Raw genomic sequence first — 23444 nt, 5'->3', positions numbered from 1 at the left:
TTTCATAGCTTTTCTGACTCCAAATTTTTTACTCAGATTCTCATAGCATAGTGCCATAGTGGTTAATGGGCAGGGGACATGTGGTAAATGTGCCGACTTAAGGTTGATGTAAATACTAGACTGGGGAAAATGCCCCAGTTGCCCAACCCCAAATGACGCCACTGCTAGTTATAAGTACCTACGACTATGTTCTAGAATAATATATAACTTCTAATAGTTGTAATATTATTATAATTATTATCTAACAACTGTGAACTGATCCTGATGTTATCATGTGGTAGTGTGGCAAATTAAAACAATAGCCAATAATACGTCATATTATTATATTACTGTTGCCTGTGTAATATTTTATATAATATTTAAATTTAATTGTTGAGCTATAATGGTGAAAGCTAATAAAAAACAATTTGTTTCTATATAATTTATATCGTACATACATATGTGCTAGCCGCTAGGTAATGGTAACAATGGTACAATTTTTATGATTTATTGATATCTCGGATTTTTGTGTTTAATGCACAAGTGCAAAATATATTAAATTCAAATTATAAACTATTATAACTAGTAAATGTATGATATATTTATTTTGGGTTTTTGATGGATATATTAAGCCGTATTCAATGGTGTACACATATCGTATTCTATTATCATCTGTAATAGTTTAAACTCTAGTCTAGTGTATTGATTATAATAGTCAATAGCTAGTTAAAATAGCCAATAGGTAACAATATAATATATTAGATTGGTTAAAAAACATCGTTCGGTACAACGTACAAATGCACAATAGTTGAAATTAAATTATAATATAGGTAATAGTTATGTGCATTGTGCAGTAGGTAGGCACACGCCCCAAAAGTAAAACTGTATATATTATAGATTTAATAGATTTACCAGTTTTTTTTAAACTTTCCATAAATAATATTACATAAGTTTATTATAATATTTAATTTTGAAATATACTGAAACAATAACTATGAATTGTTTTTTTCAACATAAGGTATTAATTACGTTTTTATGTTTATTTTCACAATTATAGAATTTCTCATTTGTACATTTGTCTCTAATACAGTCATACACGAAAAACTTAACTAAAACCACTATAAATATTAATTTCAGTGTTTGTGTTTTAAATTCTGAGCGTAGCCATGCATAGTAGCTCCGATTTTCGACTTCAGAATCTTTTCTGATAGGTAAGTGAATCTAGTTGGTAGTTTTAGAAGGTCTTAGAGGAAAATTATAAATTCAAAAGTAGTTTTCAAAAGCGTTGAGAGAAACAATTTTTGACAAAGTTTATTTTACCTTTAACTAAAAACTAATGACTGTGGATTTTTACATTTTCACCAAATTTAATATGCCCATTTTCCATGAATAAATTTCCATAATATTTTGACTCTTTTTGAGCTATTTATATTCTATAGCCATGAGACATTTTCAAATTTTTTAAATTTTTCTAACTATATGTATTGTCAATAAAAAAAGTTTCACTAATTAAAAAAAGTTTGAAAATGTATTGCCAATGAACTGTTAATTAAAAAATTAAACAATTATAGGCACGATTATTATGGAACCTTTAAAATTCAAACGTTGACAATATTTATAAAAATTCCGAAAATGTGAAAATTATTTTGTGGTTAATAATGTATAGAATGTTAAATATTTATAGCTAAATATTTAAAATGTATAACAAGGTTTCTCATAAATAGCTTATATACAGTATGAAAAAATCTAAAAAATAAAAAAATCCAATTTTTTTAAATAATATTTTTAATTCAAATTTGGACAAAATAAGATATTTAAACAAAGAATAACAATTTTAGTTATTTTGTTGTAACTTAAAACTAATATTATTTGTGAGTACCTGATACATTTTAAGTATATAATTATATTTATACACGCAATGACATTTTTAAAAATTAATTCAACTTAATGTGTTATTACAATAGTAAATAAATTTAAAGTACCTAATTGCAATAATATCATACATTTTTATAAGTATATGAATTTAAATTTATAAATATATTGTTTATCTAATGATCTGTCATCTGTACAGTACAAAATTAAATCTACATAATCTGAAGCTCGTAGATAAATATTATTCATTTATTAATATGAATTAAAAAAATTATAAAAGTTATTACATTTTATTGTTCTGAATTACTTATGATGAATTCATTAAATTGAATTAATGAATACTTAAGTTATTATCATTAACAAAAATAATTTATTTTGTAAATAATCACATAAACATACTATAGTTGCAGGACGCTGGTACTTATTAACTTACTTTAACGAAAATGTCGGGCAGAACAGTCTTCAGAGCTAAAGCAAACGATACACTTTTAACACTCACCCACTTTTTATGCCGCGGGGCATAACTGAAACGTGGTAGAAAATATAATTATAATTTACACTATAGGTATCTAATTAACGTTAGTACGTTACCAACCTACTCGCACACAGCCACTCGCATTATTCAATGCTCCGAAATGACTGCTGCAAAACAAGTCTCTCCGGGATGCATTATCGAGTCTTTAACATTATAGTAGGTATTATACATTACAGCTTAAAGACTACCTATAGTTAACAGTAATATCGATTACTGTTCAACTGTTTCAGTTTGCATTGTTTTATATAACAATTAATGTCACATGTTGTCGATAATATTGTAACTTTCTATTTGTATACATTTCGCGATCAAGTGGTTTTATACTCTGGTACGTAAGCGGAGCCTAGTAGGTATATGTTAGTATAGTTATTATACCTAACTTATAATTATTTATATTATTTATTACATTGTAGATTAAAAAGTGTATCAAAATAAAAGTATAAATTCGTTACATAATATTATTATGTTTATATTTGAGTATAATAATATTATGTATAGGAGTCGACTTATAATTATTATTTTGCACCTAGGTAATTATTCATGTATTATATTATAATGTTAATATCACAATCTTAATACAAAATACATTGCTTAAACTATTTTTACCTCAAAAAGTTAAATGAAAAATAATAATGTAAATGTTAATTTGTATCAGCTTATATCGTAATGATTATTAACTAATAATTAGTTAAATAACTATTACATTTGTAATTAAATTAGATTTTAATAAAATTTCTACTAAAATTATGCTTTAGTTTAAAATTATATTCCTTAATTAATATTAGTTAGGTATATAACGATAATTTTTATAAGGCTTCATATTATTATGTTTATTGTGATTAATTATTTTTCTTTAAATAATTAATAAACAAACCTTTATCAATTAGTTAAAAAATAAGTTACATTTTACCACCCGACACTATGGGAATTCCTACTTTACCAACTGCTGGACGGAAAATTGTCGCTCTCTAACGCTTCAACCGTCATCGAAAACTAAGCTTCCGACGCAGGAGTGACAAAAATGTAATTTGTTCACCCAAACTTTTTAAAATTCTAACCATTTTGAATAATTGTTATTGAATTCAAATTTTGAAATGTATCAGATTCTGCAGTAGTGAGCTATAACGAAGTACTTACATTCGAAACCTACTGTAAAGCAGTACGAGTTATCTGATTTTTACAATTGGTTTTTACACGGATAACCGTGGTTTTATATTAGGTATAATGTAACGGCTGCGGTATCGTTTATATTATTAATTATTAAAATTATTCTGTGCATTCATCTAATTTAATAACACAGAACAATGGCCCGATTTATAGGTAATTAAAAAAATATATATATTTATTTAGATATACATATTATATTCCTTAACACTAAAATAACAGGGGTACAATAATAACTATTATACAATTATTATATAGCTACAAGTCATAATCATAATAATTTATGTCTTATTAATAACAATTTAAATTATTATATTATCAACTTGAATTAATTTATAAATAACACGTTAAGTTACCACCATTTATTTATAAATTAAAACGAGTTAGATAATTAATAACATGGATTTGGGAAAGGAAGGGGGAAAATTATTAAACTAAAATTAAAAAGAATTTTTTTATCACAATCATTTAAAAAAAAAAACAAAACAAAACAATAACATATAGAAATTAATGAAAATGTTTCGTTTTGACTCAGGGAACGCCAATACAAAACATTTCCACCTCTTTCTTATGTTGACGTTAGTTTGACAATAAAAATAGGTAATAATAAAGGGTAATAGGTAATAATAAAAATAGGTAATAACAATATCAATAATAATAATAATAATAATAATAATAATAATAATAATAATACAAATAATAATGAAGCGTGCCCATTATTTGAATAACGTTCTCGCGTAATACCAAATGCGGAAAAAGTATTCGCTCCTCTTCAATAACGCAGCGTTCGAATAAGATGATATGTCTGCGTCCATGTTGTTGTCTCTGAGCCATGACGTAGTGGTTTCTGATGTTTGCGTCAGAGACGGTTTGGACTCCATTACCGATTCTTCAACGTCCGACTCGTAATACTCTGAGAAAATAACGTATCAAATATCATTCGGTGGAATGGAATAATATACCTTATATCTTACCCTACTTATATTTAATATCGAACCCCGAATTTCCTATTTTGGACGTTTATAGCGTAAATAAAATTACGCCCATATAAAAATTAATATTTTATGATTACTCGACAGTCAGAAATGTTATTATCGCAGACACTCGCTCTAAAATGTCGTAAAACTCCAGAAGAAACACGATAAAACGAAACTTGTGCATGTTGGTTTTCCATAGGCACCTATAGGTATATGTATAATACATAGTCCGTAACTCATATCCTATATACATATTGTTGGAACTTCGAGCGAGGAGAGAAAATTAAAATTATGTAGTATCTAAATAGTTGCTTAATATTTTTGAGGCGTGTATAATCATAATCAATAAACACTTATGAATATCACAGCATATGCATAATCCACAGGCAATAGGTATAATATTCAATATCAATATTACAGTCGCTCACCTGTCGGTTTTTGTACGGTGTACGGTTCTTCAGTTTCCAGTGGTTCGCTGACACCCACTTCGTTTTTGGCCAGTATCCTAATTTGGTACCTATGGTTCTCCTGAAATTAAAAAAAAACACAATGCTCGTAGTTTAGTATAATCGTCAAGACACATACTATAAGTCACAGCGTACAATAAATCGATACCACCTCAGGCGTAAGATGAGGGATGGGAAGTGATGTAATATACTGTCTTCGTATAACAATAATAAAGATGATATTAAATATCAGATATTTACTAGTAGTTCAATTAAAATCAGTAAAGTAAAATAGTAAAACGATTAAATATATTATAATATACAAGGTGATCCACAATACTCATAAAATCGAAAAATGTTAACTTTTTTAAAATACTTGTACATCAAATTCTGAAAAAACGAAATTATAAGTATAACCTTTTCGAAATAATCAGTGTATAGACACTTAATAGACCATCTTGTATATAATAAAAATATGTATATATACATGTATTGTATATATTGGGCATATTATAATAAAATAATATATTATATTCATGTCGTGAGTTATTTAAAAAAATTAATGAAGTCGTGTTTATATTTTTATAATTTATAAATTGATAATAGGAAGTTTTCCGAAAAAAATAAATTTATACCTGCAAGTCTTTGATGTTGAACTTTTGCACGTCTGCTTCTACCCGGCCGACTTCCATCCACATAGTTTTCTTCTCATCCCGAATTGCTATGTTGTAACCCAATAGCGGAGCACCGCCGTCCGTTTCAGGTACGCCCCATTCCACGATCACTGCGTTGGTACTCAGGTTCCGAACTTCCAGCGGAGCGGTTGGCGGCGAGGGTACGGCTATAAATCGAGAAATGGGAGATGATGACGGCTATGATTAATATCGATATTAACATTAACGATTATAATATGTGGGCACAAAATTGCCCCTTATTAATACTGTTATAGATCTCGTTGAACGGATTTACAATCCTGTTACATTTGATATTTCAATATATTTCTTATGAGCGCGGAAAAATACAAAACCCCCACGGCCCCACCGTTGGTATACTTACTGGCATGGGTTAACAGACTGACTAATTTAGTTTCGACCGGTTGACTAAGGCCGATACAATTTTCCGCATAGATCTTGAAGAAATATTCTGATTTTTCTTTCAAGTTTTCTACGCAATATTTCATTACGGTCGGTTCTAGCGTGGCTACTTTGAACCACTTGTTTGTCGTGTTCAGCTGCTTTTCAATCACATAACCTGCGGAGCATACATTTTGTTTGTCATCGTTTGTGAAAAATAGTTTAAAATTATTGTACCGAAGATGGAGACAAAAAACAGTCAAGGGTAAAGAACAATATAATGATGCGATCAACAATATTTTTGATGTTGGTAAGACTATACGGCACGGCGGCATGTTTATGATATCGTAAATATTATGAAAGTGATAAACAATGATGTAATATTGCATAATATTATGTAGGTGCATTATTACGCTGCACAGTGCACAGCGTACCAATGATAATAAGGCATCTATTGTGTTAATTTAAATGTTATCCTTTTGAACATGTTTGTAATCCGTACCTGTGATATCAGATCCACCATTACTTTCTGGTGGGCCCCAATGCAAGGTAACGCTTTTGCTGGTAATGTCACTAACAGTGAATTCGGTGGGCGGCGACGGTGAAGCTAAAAATCATTATACAATTCAAAATTAATTTTCTGATAGGTATATAAAGGTATTTTTATCACTCAAAGATTGAAAAGGTAACGTCATGTAGGTACCTAATGAATTTATGTATAAAATATAATGTTTATAAAATAGATCGTATGTAACCACATGGACATGAGCAGTTTATATTAAACATCAAATTTATTATGTGTATAATGTTATGTTATTTGAAAGTACACCATACACTCATACAGGGTGTCTAAAATGAGTTTTGAAATGTTATATTTGTATAATTTTCAATATCTTTTTGAACTTTGTAGACACTTCGTACAACGGAACATTGAGAGGTTTCTTTAACTGATGTTGTTAATAAACCTCACAATTGCAAATAATATATATATATTAATTTGAATAAAATACAATTTATATGGGTTCATATCGGTTTAGTAATATGGTTTTCACTACCAACAAGCAAACTAATCAAGTAGAAATATTCAAACAAGCTTAAATTTAGCAGATTAGTACCTACTTTCATTACAGTCTATAGTCGTTAATACCGATCAACATTGATATATTTAAGATTACTCATCTAAGATAACACACTTATTCAAAAAAACAAACAATTATTTTTTAAGGTCTAAATATTTTAAATGCTATGGTAATCCATATTTATTTATGCAACTAAATAAATTAAAAGATTATTTGCCAAATTATTATATAGAATTTTCATTATTTACATTCGTATGATTTATGTTCGATGCTATAAAATTATAAATAATAAATTAACTAGGTTACTATATTCTAAGATTAAATAATTACGTTTTTAGACAATAATGAAATTATCGAGTAAATAATATGTGATTTGTTAGAAATATATATTTTTTTTTTTGACAGTGATTTCTTATATCTCAACATAAATTAAAACAAAATCTATATATTATATATAAAAATGAATGTATGTGTGTCAGTGTGTGTGTCCATGTTACCATGGCAACCATTTATATATTATTTAGAGATTTCCGTCCATGTGTGTCTCCGTATTACCATGGTAGGCAACCAATTATATATTATTTTGAAATTTCCGATAAAATGTTTTGTATATAAATGGTTGCCATGGTGATATGTAGAATTATTATTCATATAGAATTGGCAATTTTAATGGGCAACGAAGTGAACGGGATCAGATATTTATATATATGTAGATAGATTATACCTCTGAGCAGAAGATAGGCTAATTTAAAAAGGGAGAGAACCAACCCCGGAAGGTGCTCAAACAGGAATTTTGAGATTTCCGATGGAAATTTTTGTTTTTAAATGGTTGCCATGGGTTTTGAAGCTATTATAATAATAATTATTGGTTGTCGGGAAACGAAGTGCACGGATCAGCTAGTATTAAATATTAACTAAAATAATACAATTAAAATTGATTACCTACCTAGGTAAATTATTAAAACTAAAAATAAAAAGTAAAAATGTAATTGTATGTGTAAGATTCTATGAAATATTTGTCCAAGTTAAAAAAAAATAAACTAGAAAATAATCATTAATGCGTTGGGTCAAAATGGTTTCTATTATGGACATTACCACGAAATAATACGTTAAACTTTGGTTGACAGGACTTAAAAATAGCGGCCAAAGCGGAAAAATAATTACTTACCGGAAACTTTTGGTCTGGTCGGGAATATTCCCATAAGTACGTATAGTGTTTCATCGGATATTCCATTTCTAAAGTCTATATAAGCAGATTAATAAAAGCAAAAAAGCATGTCTACACTGCTGTAAAGCGGTACTAATACAGACAGTAAGTCTTTTACGAAATTAATTTTTTTCTTACTTATGCGTTTGCCCGCCACAATCGGTTCGTCTGGTTGATATGGTTTTCCGTAGCCCACATGATTCCTAGCCGTAATCCTGATGTCGTAGGACGACCCCTTTTTCAAGTCTAATAGCTTTATGTGTAAGTCTTTCGTGGAACCAATCTGAATATCGGAAATCCATGATCGATTATTATATATCGATATATCGAACATATTATATTTTACGTTACAATTTGTTCATAATTTATTTAACATACCTTTCTCCAAGCTTTTTTGTCTACCTCCTTGATTTCTACGCAATAGTCTTCGATCGCTATTCCACCATTATCCAAAGGTGGTAACCAAGCGATTGTTGATGACGTATCCGTCACACCCGTGATCTGCAAAGGACCTTGTGGTGCTGACGGTTTATCTGCGGCGTTTATAAAAAAATATTAATCATCTCGTCATTAGTTTTTATATATTATTATCACATCGTTTTTAAGCATAATTGTTTTTAAAAGTTAAAAAAAAATGTATATTTTTATTGCTTTCCCTTGTAAAATAAACATACATGTCTCTTTTCATAATATTATCTATCATTTGCATTTTATGTTTTTGGGTTGATTTAAAATGTGAATATGAACTGACTAGGTATCACAGTTATGTTCACTGTCATGTAATGAACGAAAAAACTTATTTATTTCGAGTCGATGTACTTACGGTATCGACATTTGACGGTGACAGGTTCGCTGTCCAAAAAGTCTGATGCGCCAACAGCGTTTTGAGCGCAAACCCTAAACATATACTCGGCGTCTTCGTGTAACTTTTGCACACTGTAAGCTGACACGTCGTGGTCTACGTCAGCCACCTTGGACCAGATCATCTTGCCCACGTTGCATCTTTCAACCTGATATGCTGATATGTCCAACCCACCGTCATCGGATGGCTTGTTCCACTCGATCGTCACAGAGTCTGAGTTGATTTCTTTGATGCGCATCGGGCCTTGCGGCGCGCTTGGTTTATCTGTATACGAAATTAAAACAGTGTTTTAGAATAAACACTAGATAAATTGAAATTAAGTATTCGTTATTTGAATTGGGTAAGAATGTTAAGACACATATAAGTGGATTTTTCACGATTGCATTCCCTGTGAGAAAGGGGTAGAAAATAACAACAAAATAACGGGATTGATATAAGGGGTGAGAACAAAACATTACCAACCAGACAGAATTTTGTTTATCCCTTACCGTCCTTAGTCGGCTCTAAACACAATACTACACGTTAATTTAATATTTTATCGATGGTCGCCAAAAGCCCGAAAAATCGGCGTACTCACCAATAACTTTGAGGTTCAAATTGCACGTGGCCGTGCCGGCTGAGTTTGATGCGGTTATTGTGTAGACGCCGGTGTCAGGTCTTTCCGCCGAGTAAATAGCTATTGTTGATGACCATTCGTCGTTGTCGTCATATACGCTTATGTGTTTATCAGCCACCGGTAACGGTTGGCTGTTCTTCTGCCAAGAAATGGTTGGTTTTGGATAACCCTTGTATGTAGCTTTGACCTTCCACTGATTACGCACTCTAATCATTTGCGAAGTCTCCGATTCATGGACTTCAATTTTAGGTACGTCTTGTACGCTGAGTTTGCACGATGTTTGCGCAGTACCGGCTCCATTAGTTGCTTGGCAGGTGTAAGTGCCTGTTGTAGATTCGTTGCACTCGGCGAACGTCAACTTAGCCACATGGTTTTCAAAGGACGCTGACTTTGTTTTATATAATGTTTTGTTCTTAAGCCTTTAAAAATAATTATTTCGTCAGATTGAAAACCATTAAAAATTACTATTTAATTAAATAAACTATGAATACTACAAATAAAATAGATTAAGGTTTTTAAAATGTTTGAAGCAATTAGGTAGTATACACAATTACCATTTTATATCCGGCGTGGGTTTCCCAGTAATTACACATTGGAGCACTGCCGATTTACCCATTCCAATTGATAAATCAGATAAAGGTTCCTGAATAACGGGTGGAGTAAATGATCCTGGACTTGCCATCTTGATATATTTTGTATTGTGTGATGAAGGACCTATTCCAGCACAATTTATCGCCGCCACTTTGAACATTATTTCATGTCCAGTTACTAAACTTGTGACTTCGTGTGTGGTATCTGTCACTTGTACTTTATGCCACCTAATAAATAATTTTAACAAAAATGCATGTACAACTGAAGACATTTAAATATATAATATTTCTGTTTACTTACACCATAAATTCATCTTTGTCGTGGTATTCAACAACGTAACCTTCAATAGGTGAATTCCCATCAAATTGTGGAGGTTTCCAGTGAAGTGTGACTGAAGTGTCTGTGACTTCAATAACATCTGGAACACCTGGTTCTCCAGGTACCTCTGTAATATGTATAATAAATCATTATTGATCAAGTTTGTTAGGAAAAAAAAACTTCAATACTAACTAATAACAATAATGTTCATATCCGCAGTAGTTTCACCAAAAGTATTTTTTAATTTTAATGTTAGGACACCCGTGTCTACTTCTTCTATCTTCGAGATGGTCAAACTCGCCGATGATTCACTAATAGAATAGGAAACCTAAACCAAAAATGTAATTAATGATTTTTGTTTTAAATGAATACAAAATGACCCATACTCTATTTGTTTTTATTAGTACACTTCCGTTAATAAACCATTCAACTGTCGGCAACGGTGTTGATGTAAATGTTACATCCACGTTTAGATCTTCCCCATTTTTCAAACGATATTCTTTTGGAAGATTATTTATCTTGGGTGCCTCTTCTTTAACTGAAAATTTTAGGTCATATTAAAAAATTTATAAAATTGATATTCTAATAGACTTCAACAATGTAAGTAGTTTACCTTCAACTTTTAATTTCGTTGATGTTTTTACGTTAACAGCAGTACATATATATTCTGCTTCGTCATCGGTAGTAGGTTTTTTAATAATTAAGGTATGGACGGCTCCTTCAGAAATTATTTCGTATTTATCAGATTCTTTTATTACTTTACCTGATCTAAATCGTAAGGGTTTCAACGTTAAATAAAATATGAATTAAATAACAATTTGACACTCATAAGTACCTTAGCCATTTTACTGGTACATCCGGCTTGGAAAGCTCAACCGTAAGTTTAATATCACTACCTTGAACGGCGAGTGTGATATCAGGTAATTTTTTCACAAAACTGGCTCTTGGTTCTAGAAAACAGGAATTATTGGTTTGGGTTATCAAGAAAATTTTCGTACATATTATTTTATAATGTAATAGTTCTGGTGCACAGTGTAGTGGTTAGTCGTTTGGACACAAACACTACACTGATTAATAAGTGGGAAAAGTACAATCTAATATCAGAAAATGTAATACAGGTATTGTACAGTACTACAGTATCTACGTTTAGAATCAGGTTATTTTTGTGTTCCTATAAGTGTCTAATGCTAATGTGCAAAATGCAAATGCTAATTTTGTGAATGTTATCAGGTCTTACATAAAAAAAATCATATTCGTTCACTGAGTACCCACGCTTTAGTCGATTGTCAGGAGTATACGCTTTCGTTGTTTAAAATATCTATGTTTAAAATAACTATGTTTAAACTACATAAATACAATAAAAATATTATTACCTTCAACCGTTAATTTTGCTGTACAAGTCTGCTCATGAACTTGACATCCATAAACTCCAGTGTCAGTTTTTGTAGCTTTGACTATCTCTAATTTTTGTCGTTTGCCATCGATAGTTAATCTCACATTGTTATTTAACTGTAATTCTTTGCCATCTTTGGTCCATTTAACTAATGCATCACCTTTAGTTAATTCTATTTCAAATAACACTTGTTCACCGGTAGCAACTTTTTGATCTTTTAGTTTCTTTATTATTTGTGGTGCAAGTTCTGAAAAATCACAAATTTAATTTAAACTCAGTAATCAGTATATTATTGAAGTATAAACATAAAATAATATTAGTATTTTATTAAAATATTTAAAACTATACTATACTATACTCATATTTTCGAATAAATTAAATGTTAAATCATATTTTTATTTTGAGAAAATCTTAGATATCATGTTATTTTAATCTTTTATAACACATAAATTCTTAGAAAAATATCTAATTTTTTGATGGAATATTTTATAAATGTAAATTCTAAATTTTACAATTATTTTTAATGTTCTATTTTAATTGTTGTAATCAGAAGAAAATTCTTCCTTAAAATGTAGACGAATGTACAAATAATGAATATATTTTATTAATATGAAAGATTTGTTCATGAAATCTAGTGCAATAAATAATTCAAACTATAAACGATAATAATATACAAATACTTTTTTTTTTTCAAAATTCTAAAAAGTATTAATACTATGTAACCACTATAACCAGTTAAATGAATAACCTAGTGTATTTAAATTAAATATTTAAATTCAATAATATATTACAAATTAAATAAGTTTCAAGACTTATAAAATAAATATTATGTTACATATATAATTTGAAACATAATCAGAGAAATTCAAATGTACTGTTAACTGATGTGTAATAAAGAGAATTAAGTATTAATCCTTCGTTAGTCATTTGGGTTATATATGTATCGCAAATTTCAGAGTTCTATAAAACAAACAAATATTCACTAATGTAGCACAACTTCCGTGTACTTTCAATAGAAAGATACCTATTTATATTTAGTTTTGGGTTAGGTCTATTTATATTCTAATATATTTGAGCCTAAGTTAACTGGGATACAAATGTAAACCGTAGAACTAACCGTCTAACTTATTATGTCGATGTAATAAACATTATGTTTATGGAAAAATTAAGAAAGTAATATATATTTCTTATAATCTATCTTCATCTTAAGATGTTATATATTATGATAAAACATTTTAAATCGTTAATGTTATGTACATTTATTTTAGTATGGTGTTTCAAATATACATACATAATAATAAAATACAAATTAAAAATAATTTGAATGATCTAGAAAATAAATATAATTGGGATAACTGGAAATACAAAATATCGAGTGACTAACGAAGGGTTGATTACATTTTTAGACTTGACCACTTGGGTATGTATATTTACCTAGGTATATTAATATTACATTTATTACCATATTATAAGGTACTTAAATAAAAAATAATATTATAATACATACCTATAACATTTATTTCTGCTGTACATTCTTGTTCACCCAATGAACACGTATATTCACCGTCATCATGAACAGATATGCTTCGAATAATTAGCTTACGTATTTGACCTTCCTTTTCGAAGAATACTTTATTGTTCATACCGTCCGTAAGCATTTCACCGTTCTGATCATGTAAGTAACATAAAAATGAATATTACTTATTGTGGTTACTGTTTTATTTAAAATAAGATATAGGCATTTTGTATTTACTTACCTTGTGCCAAGTAACATTTACTGTTTCTGAAGAAACTTCAACCTCCATAATAGCACAATCGTTCTCTTTTACTTCAACATCTTCAAGTTTCTTAACAAACTCTGCTTTTACATCGTGAACTACTACTGTGCTGGAAGTAATCTGGTCTTTAACTAGACAAGTGTATTTTCCAGAATCGAGAATGCTTGATTTTTTGATAATTAAACGATGGAATCGTCCTTCTTGGTGCAATTCTCTGTGGTCCATACCAGTGAGGTCTTTGCCATTCAATTGCCATTTTGTGGAAACTGTGTGTGATGTTTCACATTCTAAATAAATTGATTGTTTTTCATCGACTTCCACGTCTGTCAATGGTCGGGTGAATTTCCTATAATGTTATTAATACAATAATTAATATATACTATATAATAACCAATATGAATCAACAATTTGTATTGTTTATATACTTACACTAGTGGTACATCAACCGACACCCTAGCACCATGTGTGGCAGTACCAAATGTGTTTGATGCTACACATTTGTAATCACCAGCGTCTTCTTCACTGTCAGCATTTACGATTTCCAAAACTATATTTTCACCATCAAATACTTCTTTTTTCTTTGACGAAGCAAGTAATGGTTTATTATTTCTGAACCAAGAAACTATTGGAACTGGATTTCCGGTTACCTTAGCAATTAATGTAATAGTTCCCTTTTCTTTGACGGTTTGTTCTTGGAAACGTTCAATAAACAGCGGCGCTTGTGGACCAGGGAGTTCTGTGAATTTATTTTAAATAGTTATTTACTTAAATAGCATTATATTCCCGGAAAATATGATGTGACATTTATGATTTCACTTGTTATTAATTTGAACTTAATTGCTTTAATTGTTATTTATTGTAAAAATAATAATTATAATATAAATGTAAATCATTTTTTAATTCAAATCATAAATGTTTTTCTTTGACTTAGTTTGATTATGTGATTAAGTTTATACATATTAAGTTTAATATATGGCACGTACCTTCAACTGCCAGAAAACACATGGTTTGTGCATTACCAAGCTTGTTTGAAGCAATTACAGTGTATTTTGCGGAATCACGTGGAGTTGGGTTATCGATGGTTAATGAATGGACACCATCTTTGGTCACGACAGTTTTAATATCAGTTATTTTCTTACTGTTTTTTAGCCATTCGACCATAGGCTGGGGCTCTCCACTAATTTGAGTACTCAAAACGGCAGTCTCTCCCTCGTTTATAGTTATGTCGTATAAAGGTTCAAGTATTTGTGGTTTCTCTGGTAATCCCGTTTTAACTTTGAGAACCAAATCCATTTTAGCCTCACCCTCTCTATTTCTTGCTATTACAGAGTATACGCCTTCTTGAGTCTTTAGGACGTCATTAATTTTAATGCAGCTCACATAGAAGTGCATGTCTGAGTATGTATTCACTTTTATGGAATCTGTGATCGAAATTTCTTTACCATTGTAATGCCAGAATATATCTGGTTCTGGTACGGCTACAAGACGACATTCAATTGTAACATCTGAGTGTTCTGATGCACACGTAGCTTTGGGTTTACGTGAAAACGTTGGTGGTATACCTTCTAGTATATCAGCTAATGACGATTCTCTGAAAATCCCATACACACTCTTTAATAAAACAGACCTTATGTAAACCATGTTTTTATAATACGCAGTAGCTCGATAAAAATGTTTAATGGTTTAAGTTTTATGTTTAGATATACATAATAATGGATTTAGTTACAGGTTTAAATTTTAAATAATAAATACCTAGACATGCTCTTTCTGGAGAGACCTGTTACATCAGAACCATGGTCTGATAATGGAGCTTCAACGGTTAACTCCGTAGTACTAGATGCAAACCCAGCTACGTTTTTTGCAACACACGTAAATGTGCCAGCATCTTCAGGAAAAACTTCTCTGATAATTAACGTTGCTACATTGTCTTCATCATAGAATATCTGAAATTAATTAATTTTGATAAGATAGAAAACTATATATTAATTTAAAAATAAGTTAGAATCAAAATTAAATTTTTACTGACTTGGAAATCTTGAGAGGGTTTAATTATTGCTGTTTGCCTAAACCATGTGATTTGAGGCTTAGGATTTCCTTCCACATGACATTCAAACTGAACAGTGCCACCATCTTGCACATGTTTAGGTTGGAGTTTTTCGACAAAACGTGGAGCTGAAGGTTTTTCTGTTGAAGCATGTCCTTGGAAAATGTATTTTATGGTTAATCAAACGTTCAAACTTAATGTGAACCTATCACACCAGTATTTTTATCGATGACTTACAACCACACAGTATATTAAAAAATCAATACATTTTTTTTTAAATGTCCATTGGTACTAAATAGGCTCAGTTATAAATTTATAATTAACCTTAATGAGAAGAAAATATTATCTAAGTTCTCTCGATAGTGATTTATTTTATACGCATATTAATTTCTAACTTAATTTACAACTATGTAGATCATACTTGTCATATACAATAAATACGAGTATTATAATATGATTTAATAAAAATACTAAAAATTTATTTTACATTTCTATATATTTTAATGCTTACTTTGGAAAATTGGCAGTTTATCAATCTTTTCATGTAATTTCTTTTGTACGTACCGCATATAGCTGGTTTCATCTCTCAAATAAATAGAAGGAACCCATCCTTTTTCTTCCGTTAAATGTTTTTTAACAAACCACCAATCTTGGTTATTGCTTTCTAAAATAAAATAAAAAATATATATTTGGTAAATTTTTAAATAAGAATATTAACTTACCTATAACGTAAACTTTTTCACCTTCAACTAGGTCTAAAGCATCTTCATTTTCAGCAATGTATGACCGAATTGCAAACATTATCTCACCATCATGACTATCTTCTTGTAAAGTGGAGTTATCTGAAACATGCCCATTCATATTTACAATTAAAAAGAAATAATAATTCGATGAATAATGTGAAGCGTTAAAGCAGATGTAACGGCTAAAAACAATAGCGAAAGCTATAAAAACTGAGCAGAGATCGTCGTACCCTTCACAAAAATTTCTTTTTCTTGAATTATTTTCAACTCAGCTCCATCTGCATCAAATATGAATAACATTTATAATAAAAAAAATAGTAAAAATGACTTAAGAAAATGACATAATACTAAAATATTCCTTATAATATAGGTATAAAATATTTAAACGAATTGCCTACCTTGACTAAAAGAATGTAATGAAGGCTTTCGTTTAACCTTAAAATCTAACGACTCTTCTTCGTAAATTTTTATATCCTGCAATTCCTTTTTGGGTTTTAATTCTATTTGAAATAATTCCTCAGTTCCTTCATCTATATTATAAACTGATGAATTACGTTTTGGTTTCATTTTAAACTCTACAGTTTCAGAGAATTCTTCGTTCAATAACATTGATTGCTCAGGTGTTTTTTTAATTGTGAAAACTTCTTCGTGTTGATCTATTTCATTTGATTTATCTACTTTTTTGACTGGACGTTTAAGAAGTACAGAAGATTGCTCCGGAGATTTTTCTTTTGTTTCCTTTTTGAGAGAAGTCTTTCGTTTTGGTTTTAACTCGACTTCAACGTCTTCTGTGGGTTGTTCTTCTTCTTTTACAATAGTTTCAATTTGTTCAATAGTTATCTCGTCAGCTGCTTCTTCTTTCTTTACTGAAGGTTTTCTTTTCGGTTTAATTTTTACATCAACTGTTTCAGATATCGGTTGAACATCTTCTGGCTTTTCGATTGTTTTCTTAAACGTGAACACTTCTTCTTGTTCTTCTAGAGGCTGTGGTATTTTCTCTTTCTTCTTTGGTCGTTTTAGAAGGACAGAAGATTGTTCCGGAGATTTTTCTTTTGTTTCCTTTTTGAGAGAAGTCTTTCGTTTTGGTTTTAACTCGACTTCAACGTCTTCTGTGGGTTGTTCTTCTTCTTTTACAATAGTTTCAATTTGTTCAATAGTTATCTCGTCAGCTGCTTCTTCTTTCTTTACTGAAGGTTTTCTTTTCGGTTTAATTTTTACATCAACTGTTTCAGATATCGGTTGAACATCTTCTGGCTTTTCGATTGTTTTCTTAAACGTGAACACTTCTTCTTGTTCTTCTAGAGGCTGTGGTATTTTCTCTTTCTTCTTTGGTCGTTTTAGAAGTACAGAAGATTGTTCCGGAGATTTTTCTTTTGTTTCCTTTTTAAGAGAAGTCTTTCGTTTTGGTTTTAACTCGACTTCATCGTCTTCTGTGGGCTGGTCTTTTTCTTTTACAATAGTTTCAATTTGTTCAATAGTTATCTCGTCTGCTGCTTCTTCTTTCTTTACTGATGGTTTTCTTTTCGGTTTAATTTTTACATCAACCGTTTCAGATATCGGTTGAACATCTTCTGGCTTTTCGATTGTTTTCTTAAACGTGAACACTTCTTCTTGTTCTTCTAGAGTCTGTGGTATTTCCTCTTTCTTATTTGGTCGTTTTAAAAGGACAGAAGATTGTTCCGGAGATTTTTCTTTTGTTTCCTTTTTGAGAGAAGTCTTTCGTTTTGGTTTTAACTCGACTTCAACGTCTTCTGTGGGTTGTTCTTCTTCTTTTACAATAGTTTCAATTTGTTCAATAGTTATCTCGTCTGCTGCTTCTTCTTTCTTTACTGATGGTTTTCTTTTCGGTTTAATTTTTACATCAACCGTTTCAGATATCGGTTGAACATCTTCTGGCTTTTCAATTGTTTTCTTAAACGTGAACACTTCTTCTTGTTCTTCTAGAGTCTGTGGTATTTCCTCTTTCTTCTTTGGTCGTTTTAGAAGTACGGAAGATTGTTCCGGAGATTTTTCTTTTGTTTCCTTTTTAAGAGAAGTCTTTCGTTTCGGTTTTAACTCGACTTCAACGTCTTCTGTGGGCTGGTCTTTTTCTTTTACAATAGTTTCAATTTGTTCAATAGTTATCTCGTCTGCTGCTTCTTCATTCTTTATTGATGGTTTTCTTTTCGGTTCAATTTTTACATCAACAGTTTCAGATATCGGTTGAACATCTTCTGGCTTTTCGATTGTTTTCTTAAACGTGAACACTTCTTCTTGTACTTCTAGAGGCTGTGGTATTTCGTCTTTCTTCTTTGGTCGTTTTAGAAGTACAGAAGATTGTTCCGGAGATTTTTCTTTTGTTTCCTTTTTGAGAGAAGTCTTTCGTTTTGGTTTTAACTCGACTTCAACGTCTTCTGTGGGCTGGTCTTTTTCTTTTACAATAGTTTCAATTTGTTCAATAGTTATCTCGTCAGCTGCTTCTTCTTTCTTTACTGATGGTTTTCTTTTAGGTTTAATTTTTACATCAATCGTTTCAGATATCGGTTGAACATCTTCTGGCTTTTCAATTGTTTTCTTAAACGTGAACACTTCTTCTTGTTCTTCTAGAGGCTGTGGTATTTCCTCTTTCTTCTTTGGTCGTTTTAGAAGTACGGAAGATTGTTCCGGAGATTTTTCTTTTGTTTCCTTTTTAAGAGAAGTCTTTCGTTTTGGTTTTAACTCGACTTCAACGTCTTCTGTGGGTTGTTCTTCTTCTTTTACAATAGTTTCAATTTGTTCAATAGTTATCTCGTCTGCTGCTTCTTCTTTCTTTACTGATGGTTTTCTTTTCGGTTTAATTTTTACATCAACCGTTTCAGATATCGGTTGAACATCTTCTGGCTTTTCAATTGTTTTCTTAAACATGAACACTTCTTCTTGTTCTTCTAGAGGCTGTGGTATTTCCTCTTTCTTCTTTGGTCGTTTTAGAAGTACAGAAGATTGTTCCGGAGATTTTTCTTTTGTTTCCTTTTTCAGAGAAGTCTTTCGTTTTGGTTTTAACTCGACTTCAACGTCTTCTGTGGGCCGGTCTTTTTCTTTTACAATAGTTTCAATTTGTTCAATAGTTATCTCGTCTGCTGCTTCTTCATTCTTTACTGATGGTTTTCTTTTCGGTTCAATTTCTACATCAACTGTTTCAGATATTGGTTGAACATCTTCTGGCTTTTCAATTGTTTTCTTAAACGTGAACACTTCTTCTTGTTCTTCTAGAGTCCGTGGTATTTCCTCTTTCTTCTTTGGTCGTTTTAGAAGGACAGAAGATTGTTCCAGAGATTTTTCTTTTGTTTCCTTTTTAAGAGAAGTCTTTCTTTTTGGTTTTAACTCGACTTCAACGTCTTCTGTGGGCTGGTCTTCTTCTTTTACAATAGTTTCAATTTGTTCAATAGTTATACCATCTACTGCTTCATCTTTCATTATTGAAGGTTTACTACTTGGTTCATGCTCGACATTATCAGTTTCAAGCTGATTTGAAATTCTTTTTGGTGTTTCAGTGGCAGCCTGATCAGTTATGACTTTATCAAAAGTCTGTTCTACGGGTTTTATAATATTTTCAATAGGACTATAAGGCTGAACATCTTCATCATGTGAACTTTGTTCATTTAGTTTCTTAATAAGATCGTCTGGTTGAAATTCGATTTCATTGATTTCATTTATAGTTAATGATTTTATAGGTTCGTCTAAAACTGACTTTCGATGCAGTTTTACATTGCCGGTCATGGAAATTTCTTCTTCTTCATATGTTTGAGCTTTGATACTAAATTCTTGTTCAATTATCTCATTGGGTTTCGTTTGTTTTGGAATAAACGTGACACTAACTATTTCATCTTCATCAGAAATTGACTTTTTCTTTCTTGGTTTTAAGGTCGAAAAAGCTTCTTTAATATCAACTTCTTTAAAAGGAGTAGTATCAATTTTATCAATAATTGTAGGCTCGCCCATTGGTTTTGATGTATGAGAATCTAACGGAGACTCAATCAATTCATCAGACAATTCTTCTTTTAAAATGTTGTTAACAAATTCACCTGAAATAGTTAAATAATCGCATTTAAGAACCATTTAAAAAATAAATTAAAAAAGATCATTAATTGGTTAATGAACAAAATTAGGGAGTATCAAATTTTAATATATTTAGTTAGAATCCTTATGCTATTGTTCAAATATTTGTATTTCAAGTGAGCAAACCGAAAATTAAAAAAAAAAACAATTTTATCGCCTAGAATACAATTGATATGAAATAATCAAGGTATTAAGCAGATAACTAAAAATTATATTGGATAGTGATTAAAAATAAATATGACCAATACTAAAATCATTAAAATAAGTAACATTAAATAAATCTAACATAAAGAAAATTATACAAAAAAAATTCAAATATTGTTATTATATTTAACATAAAGTTCAATACAAAACAATTTAACCAATAAGTAAACGATAAAATTAAATTACTTGAAAAAATAAAAAAAGTATAAACAATCACTTTTGAATAAATAAGACAAAATAACGGAAATTATTATGAACATCTTCGATGATGATAACATAATGTAATTATGGATTAATAAGGTAAGTAACAACGAACAATTATAAAAAAAAAAAACGATCACAGGTCCATATAAGTAACAAATAACATAATATCTGTGTAGTGTTCATAATAAAATACAATACCTGTCATAAGACTGTCTGAAATAAAAACTGGAGATGAAGATTGTATATCATCATGTGACATAATATCATATGTTTGTGATATGTCATCGTGAAAGTGTGTGTTGGGTTGTGTTTCTAAGTGTACATCGGGTATCGTAGCTTCATGCAGCTTGAAAGATATCATTTCTGGCAATGACTTAGGTTCCTCGTCAACAATTTCTGATATCTCAGGCTTTGATTCTATAACTTCTACACTTCCCACTCCATCTCTCACTTTTTTAATTGTTTTCTTTTTAATAACCTTTTTCTTACCACCCTCAATAACTGTTGTTGTTTTAATATCGACTGAAGTAGATTCGTCGGTAATAGGGGTAGCTTCTTCAGGTTTATCAGTTTCTAACTCTGGCAATGGTTTAGGTTCCTCGTCAACAATTTCGGTAATCTCAGGTTTCGATTCTATTACTTCTACATTTTCCACTCCGTCTTTTACAGTTTTAATTGTTTTCTTTTTAATAACCTTTTTCTTACCACCCTCAATTACTGTTGTTGTTTTAATATCGACTGAAGTAGATTCGTCGGTAATAGGGGTAGCTTCTTCAGGTTTATCTGTTTCTAATTCCGGCAATGGTTTAGGTTCCTCGTCAACAATTCGGTAATCTCAGGCTTTGATTCTATTACTTCTACATTTTACACTCCGTCTTTTACAGTTTTAATTGTTTTCTTTTTAATAACATTTTTCTTACCACCCTCAATTACTGTTGTTGTTTTAATATCGACTGAAGTAGATTCGTCGGTAATAGTGGTAGCTTCTTCTGGTTTATCTGTTTCTAATTCCGGCAATGGTTTAGGTTCCTCGTCAACAATTTCGGTAATCTCAGGTTTCGATTCTATTACTTCTACATTTTCCACTCCGTCTTTTACAGTTTTAATTGTTTTCTTTTTAATAACCTTTTTCTTACCACCTTCAATTACTGTTGTTGTTTTAATATCGACTGAAGTAGATTCGTCGGTAATAGGGGTAGCTTCTTCAGGTTTATCTGTTTCTAATTCCAGCAATGGTTTATGTTCCTCGTCAACAATTTCGGTAATCTCAGGTTTCGATTCTATTACTTCTACATTTTCAGCTCCGTCTTTTATAGTTTTAATTGTTTTCTTTTTAATAACCTTTTTCTTACCACCCTCAATTACTGTTGTTGTTTTAATATCGACTGAAGTAGATTCGTCGGTAATAGGGGTAGCTTCTTCAGGTTTATCTGTTTCTAATTCCGGCAATGGTTTAGGTTCCTCGTCAACAATTTCGGTAATCTCAGGTTTCGATTCTATTACTTCTACATTTTCCACTTCGTCTTTTACAGTTTTAATTGTTTTCTTTTTAATAACCTTTTTCTTACCACCCTCAATTACTGTTGTTGTTTTAATATCGACTGAAGTAGATTCGTCGGTAATAGGGGTAACTTCTTCAGGTTTATCTGTTTCTAATTCCGGCAATGGTTTAGGTTCCTCGTCAACAATTTCGGTAATCTCAGGTTTCGATTCTATTACTTCTACATTTTCCACTCCGTCTTTTACAGTTTTAATTGTTTTCTTTTTAATAACCTTTTTCTTACCACCCTCAATTACTGTTGTTGTTTTAATATCGACTGAAGTAGATTCGTCGGTAATAGGGGTAGCTTCTTCAGGTTTATCTGTTTCTAATTCCGGCAATGGTTTAGGTTCCTCGTCTACAATTTCGGTAATCTCAGGTTTCGATTCTATTACTTCTACATTTTCCACTCCGTCTTTTACAGTTTTAATTGTTTTCTTTTTAATAACCTTTTTCTTACCACCCTCAATTACTGTTGTTGTTTTAATATCGACTGAAGTAGATTCGTCGGTAATAGGGATAGCTTCTTCAGGTTTATCAGTTTCTAATTCCGGCAATGGTTTAGGTTCCTCGTCAACAATTTCGGTAATCTCAGGTTTCGATTTTATTACTTCTACATTTTCCACTCCGTCTTTTACAGTTTTAATTGTTTTCTTTTTAATAACCTTTTTCTTACCACCCTCAATTACTGTTGTTGTTTTAATATCGACTGAAGTAGATTCGTCGGTAATAGGGTAGCTTCTTC

The 23444-nt window shown here is 30.6% G+C and overlaps 1 protein-coding gene across 26 annotated transcripts in view; it reads right to left on the bottom strand.

Annotated features, from left to right (window-relative positions):
- The window catches only part of LOC100160310 (titin), a 159967-nt gene that overhangs the window by 7773 nt on the left and 128750 nt on the right, over positions 1 to 23444 (bottom strand). For 22 of the 26 annotated variants that reach the window (XM_029487044.1, XM_029487057.1, XM_029487048.1 and 19 more), the window contains 27 exons: positions 17076 to 20717; positions 16908 to 16955; positions 16657 to 16776; positions 16446 to 16598; positions 15917 to 16089; positions 15643 to 15833; positions 14874 to 15481; positions 14320 to 14626; positions 13870 to 14236; positions 13620 to 13779; positions 12093 to 12359; positions 11555 to 11669; positions 11333 to 11487; positions 11106 to 11257; positions 10912 to 11047; positions 10702 to 10846; positions 10365 to 10628; positions 9772 to 10229; positions 9156 to 9458; positions 8711 to 8865; positions 8471 to 8615; positions 8294 to 8368; positions 6549 to 6653; positions 6030 to 6224; positions 5609 to 5814; positions 4956 to 5055; positions 4013 to 4463 (listed from right to left, as the gene is read on the bottom strand). In XM_029487044.1, coding sequence (XP_029342904.1) covers positions 4267 to 4463; positions 4956 to 5055; positions 5609 to 5814; positions 6030 to 6224; positions 6549 to 6653; positions 8294 to 8368; positions 8471 to 8615; positions 8711 to 8865; positions 9156 to 9458; positions 9772 to 10229; positions 10365 to 10628; positions 10702 to 10846; positions 10912 to 11047; positions 11106 to 11257; positions 11333 to 11487; positions 11555 to 11669; positions 12093 to 12359; positions 13620 to 13779; positions 13870 to 14236; positions 14320 to 14626; positions 14874 to 15481; positions 15643 to 15833; positions 15917 to 16089; positions 16446 to 16598; positions 16657 to 16776; positions 16908 to 16955; positions 17076 to 20717 — 8942 coding nt within the window. In that variant the 3' untranslated portion in view covers positions 4013 to 4266. Of the gene's footprint in view, positions 1 to 4012; positions 4464 to 4955; positions 5056 to 5608; positions 5815 to 6029; positions 6225 to 6548; positions 6654 to 8293; positions 8369 to 8470; positions 8616 to 8710; positions 8866 to 9155; positions 9459 to 9544; positions 9698 to 9771; positions 10230 to 10364; positions 10629 to 10701; positions 10847 to 10911; positions 11048 to 11105; positions 11258 to 11332; positions 11488 to 11554; positions 11670 to 12092; positions 12360 to 13619; positions 13780 to 13869; positions 14237 to 14319; positions 14627 to 14873; positions 15482 to 15642; positions 15834 to 15916; positions 16090 to 16445; positions 16599 to 16656; positions 16777 to 16907; positions 16956 to 17075; positions 20718 to 23444 lie in introns of those variants that run through there. The other 4 variants (XM_029487035.1, XM_029487036.1, XM_029487058.1 and 1 more) reach the window with 4 other exon arrangements.

This window comes from Acyrthosiphon pisum, chromosome A1 (assembly GCF_005508785.2).
Source record: "Acyrthosiphon pisum isolate AL4f chromosome A1, pea_aphid_22Mar2018_4r6ur, whole genome shotgun sequence".
Classification (NCBI taxonomy): Eukaryota; Metazoa; Arthropoda; class Insecta; order Hemiptera; family Aphididae; genus Acyrthosiphon; species Acyrthosiphon pisum.
Note: the sequence above shows the minus strand (reverse complement) of the source record. Positions and strands in the feature narration are given on the sequence as shown.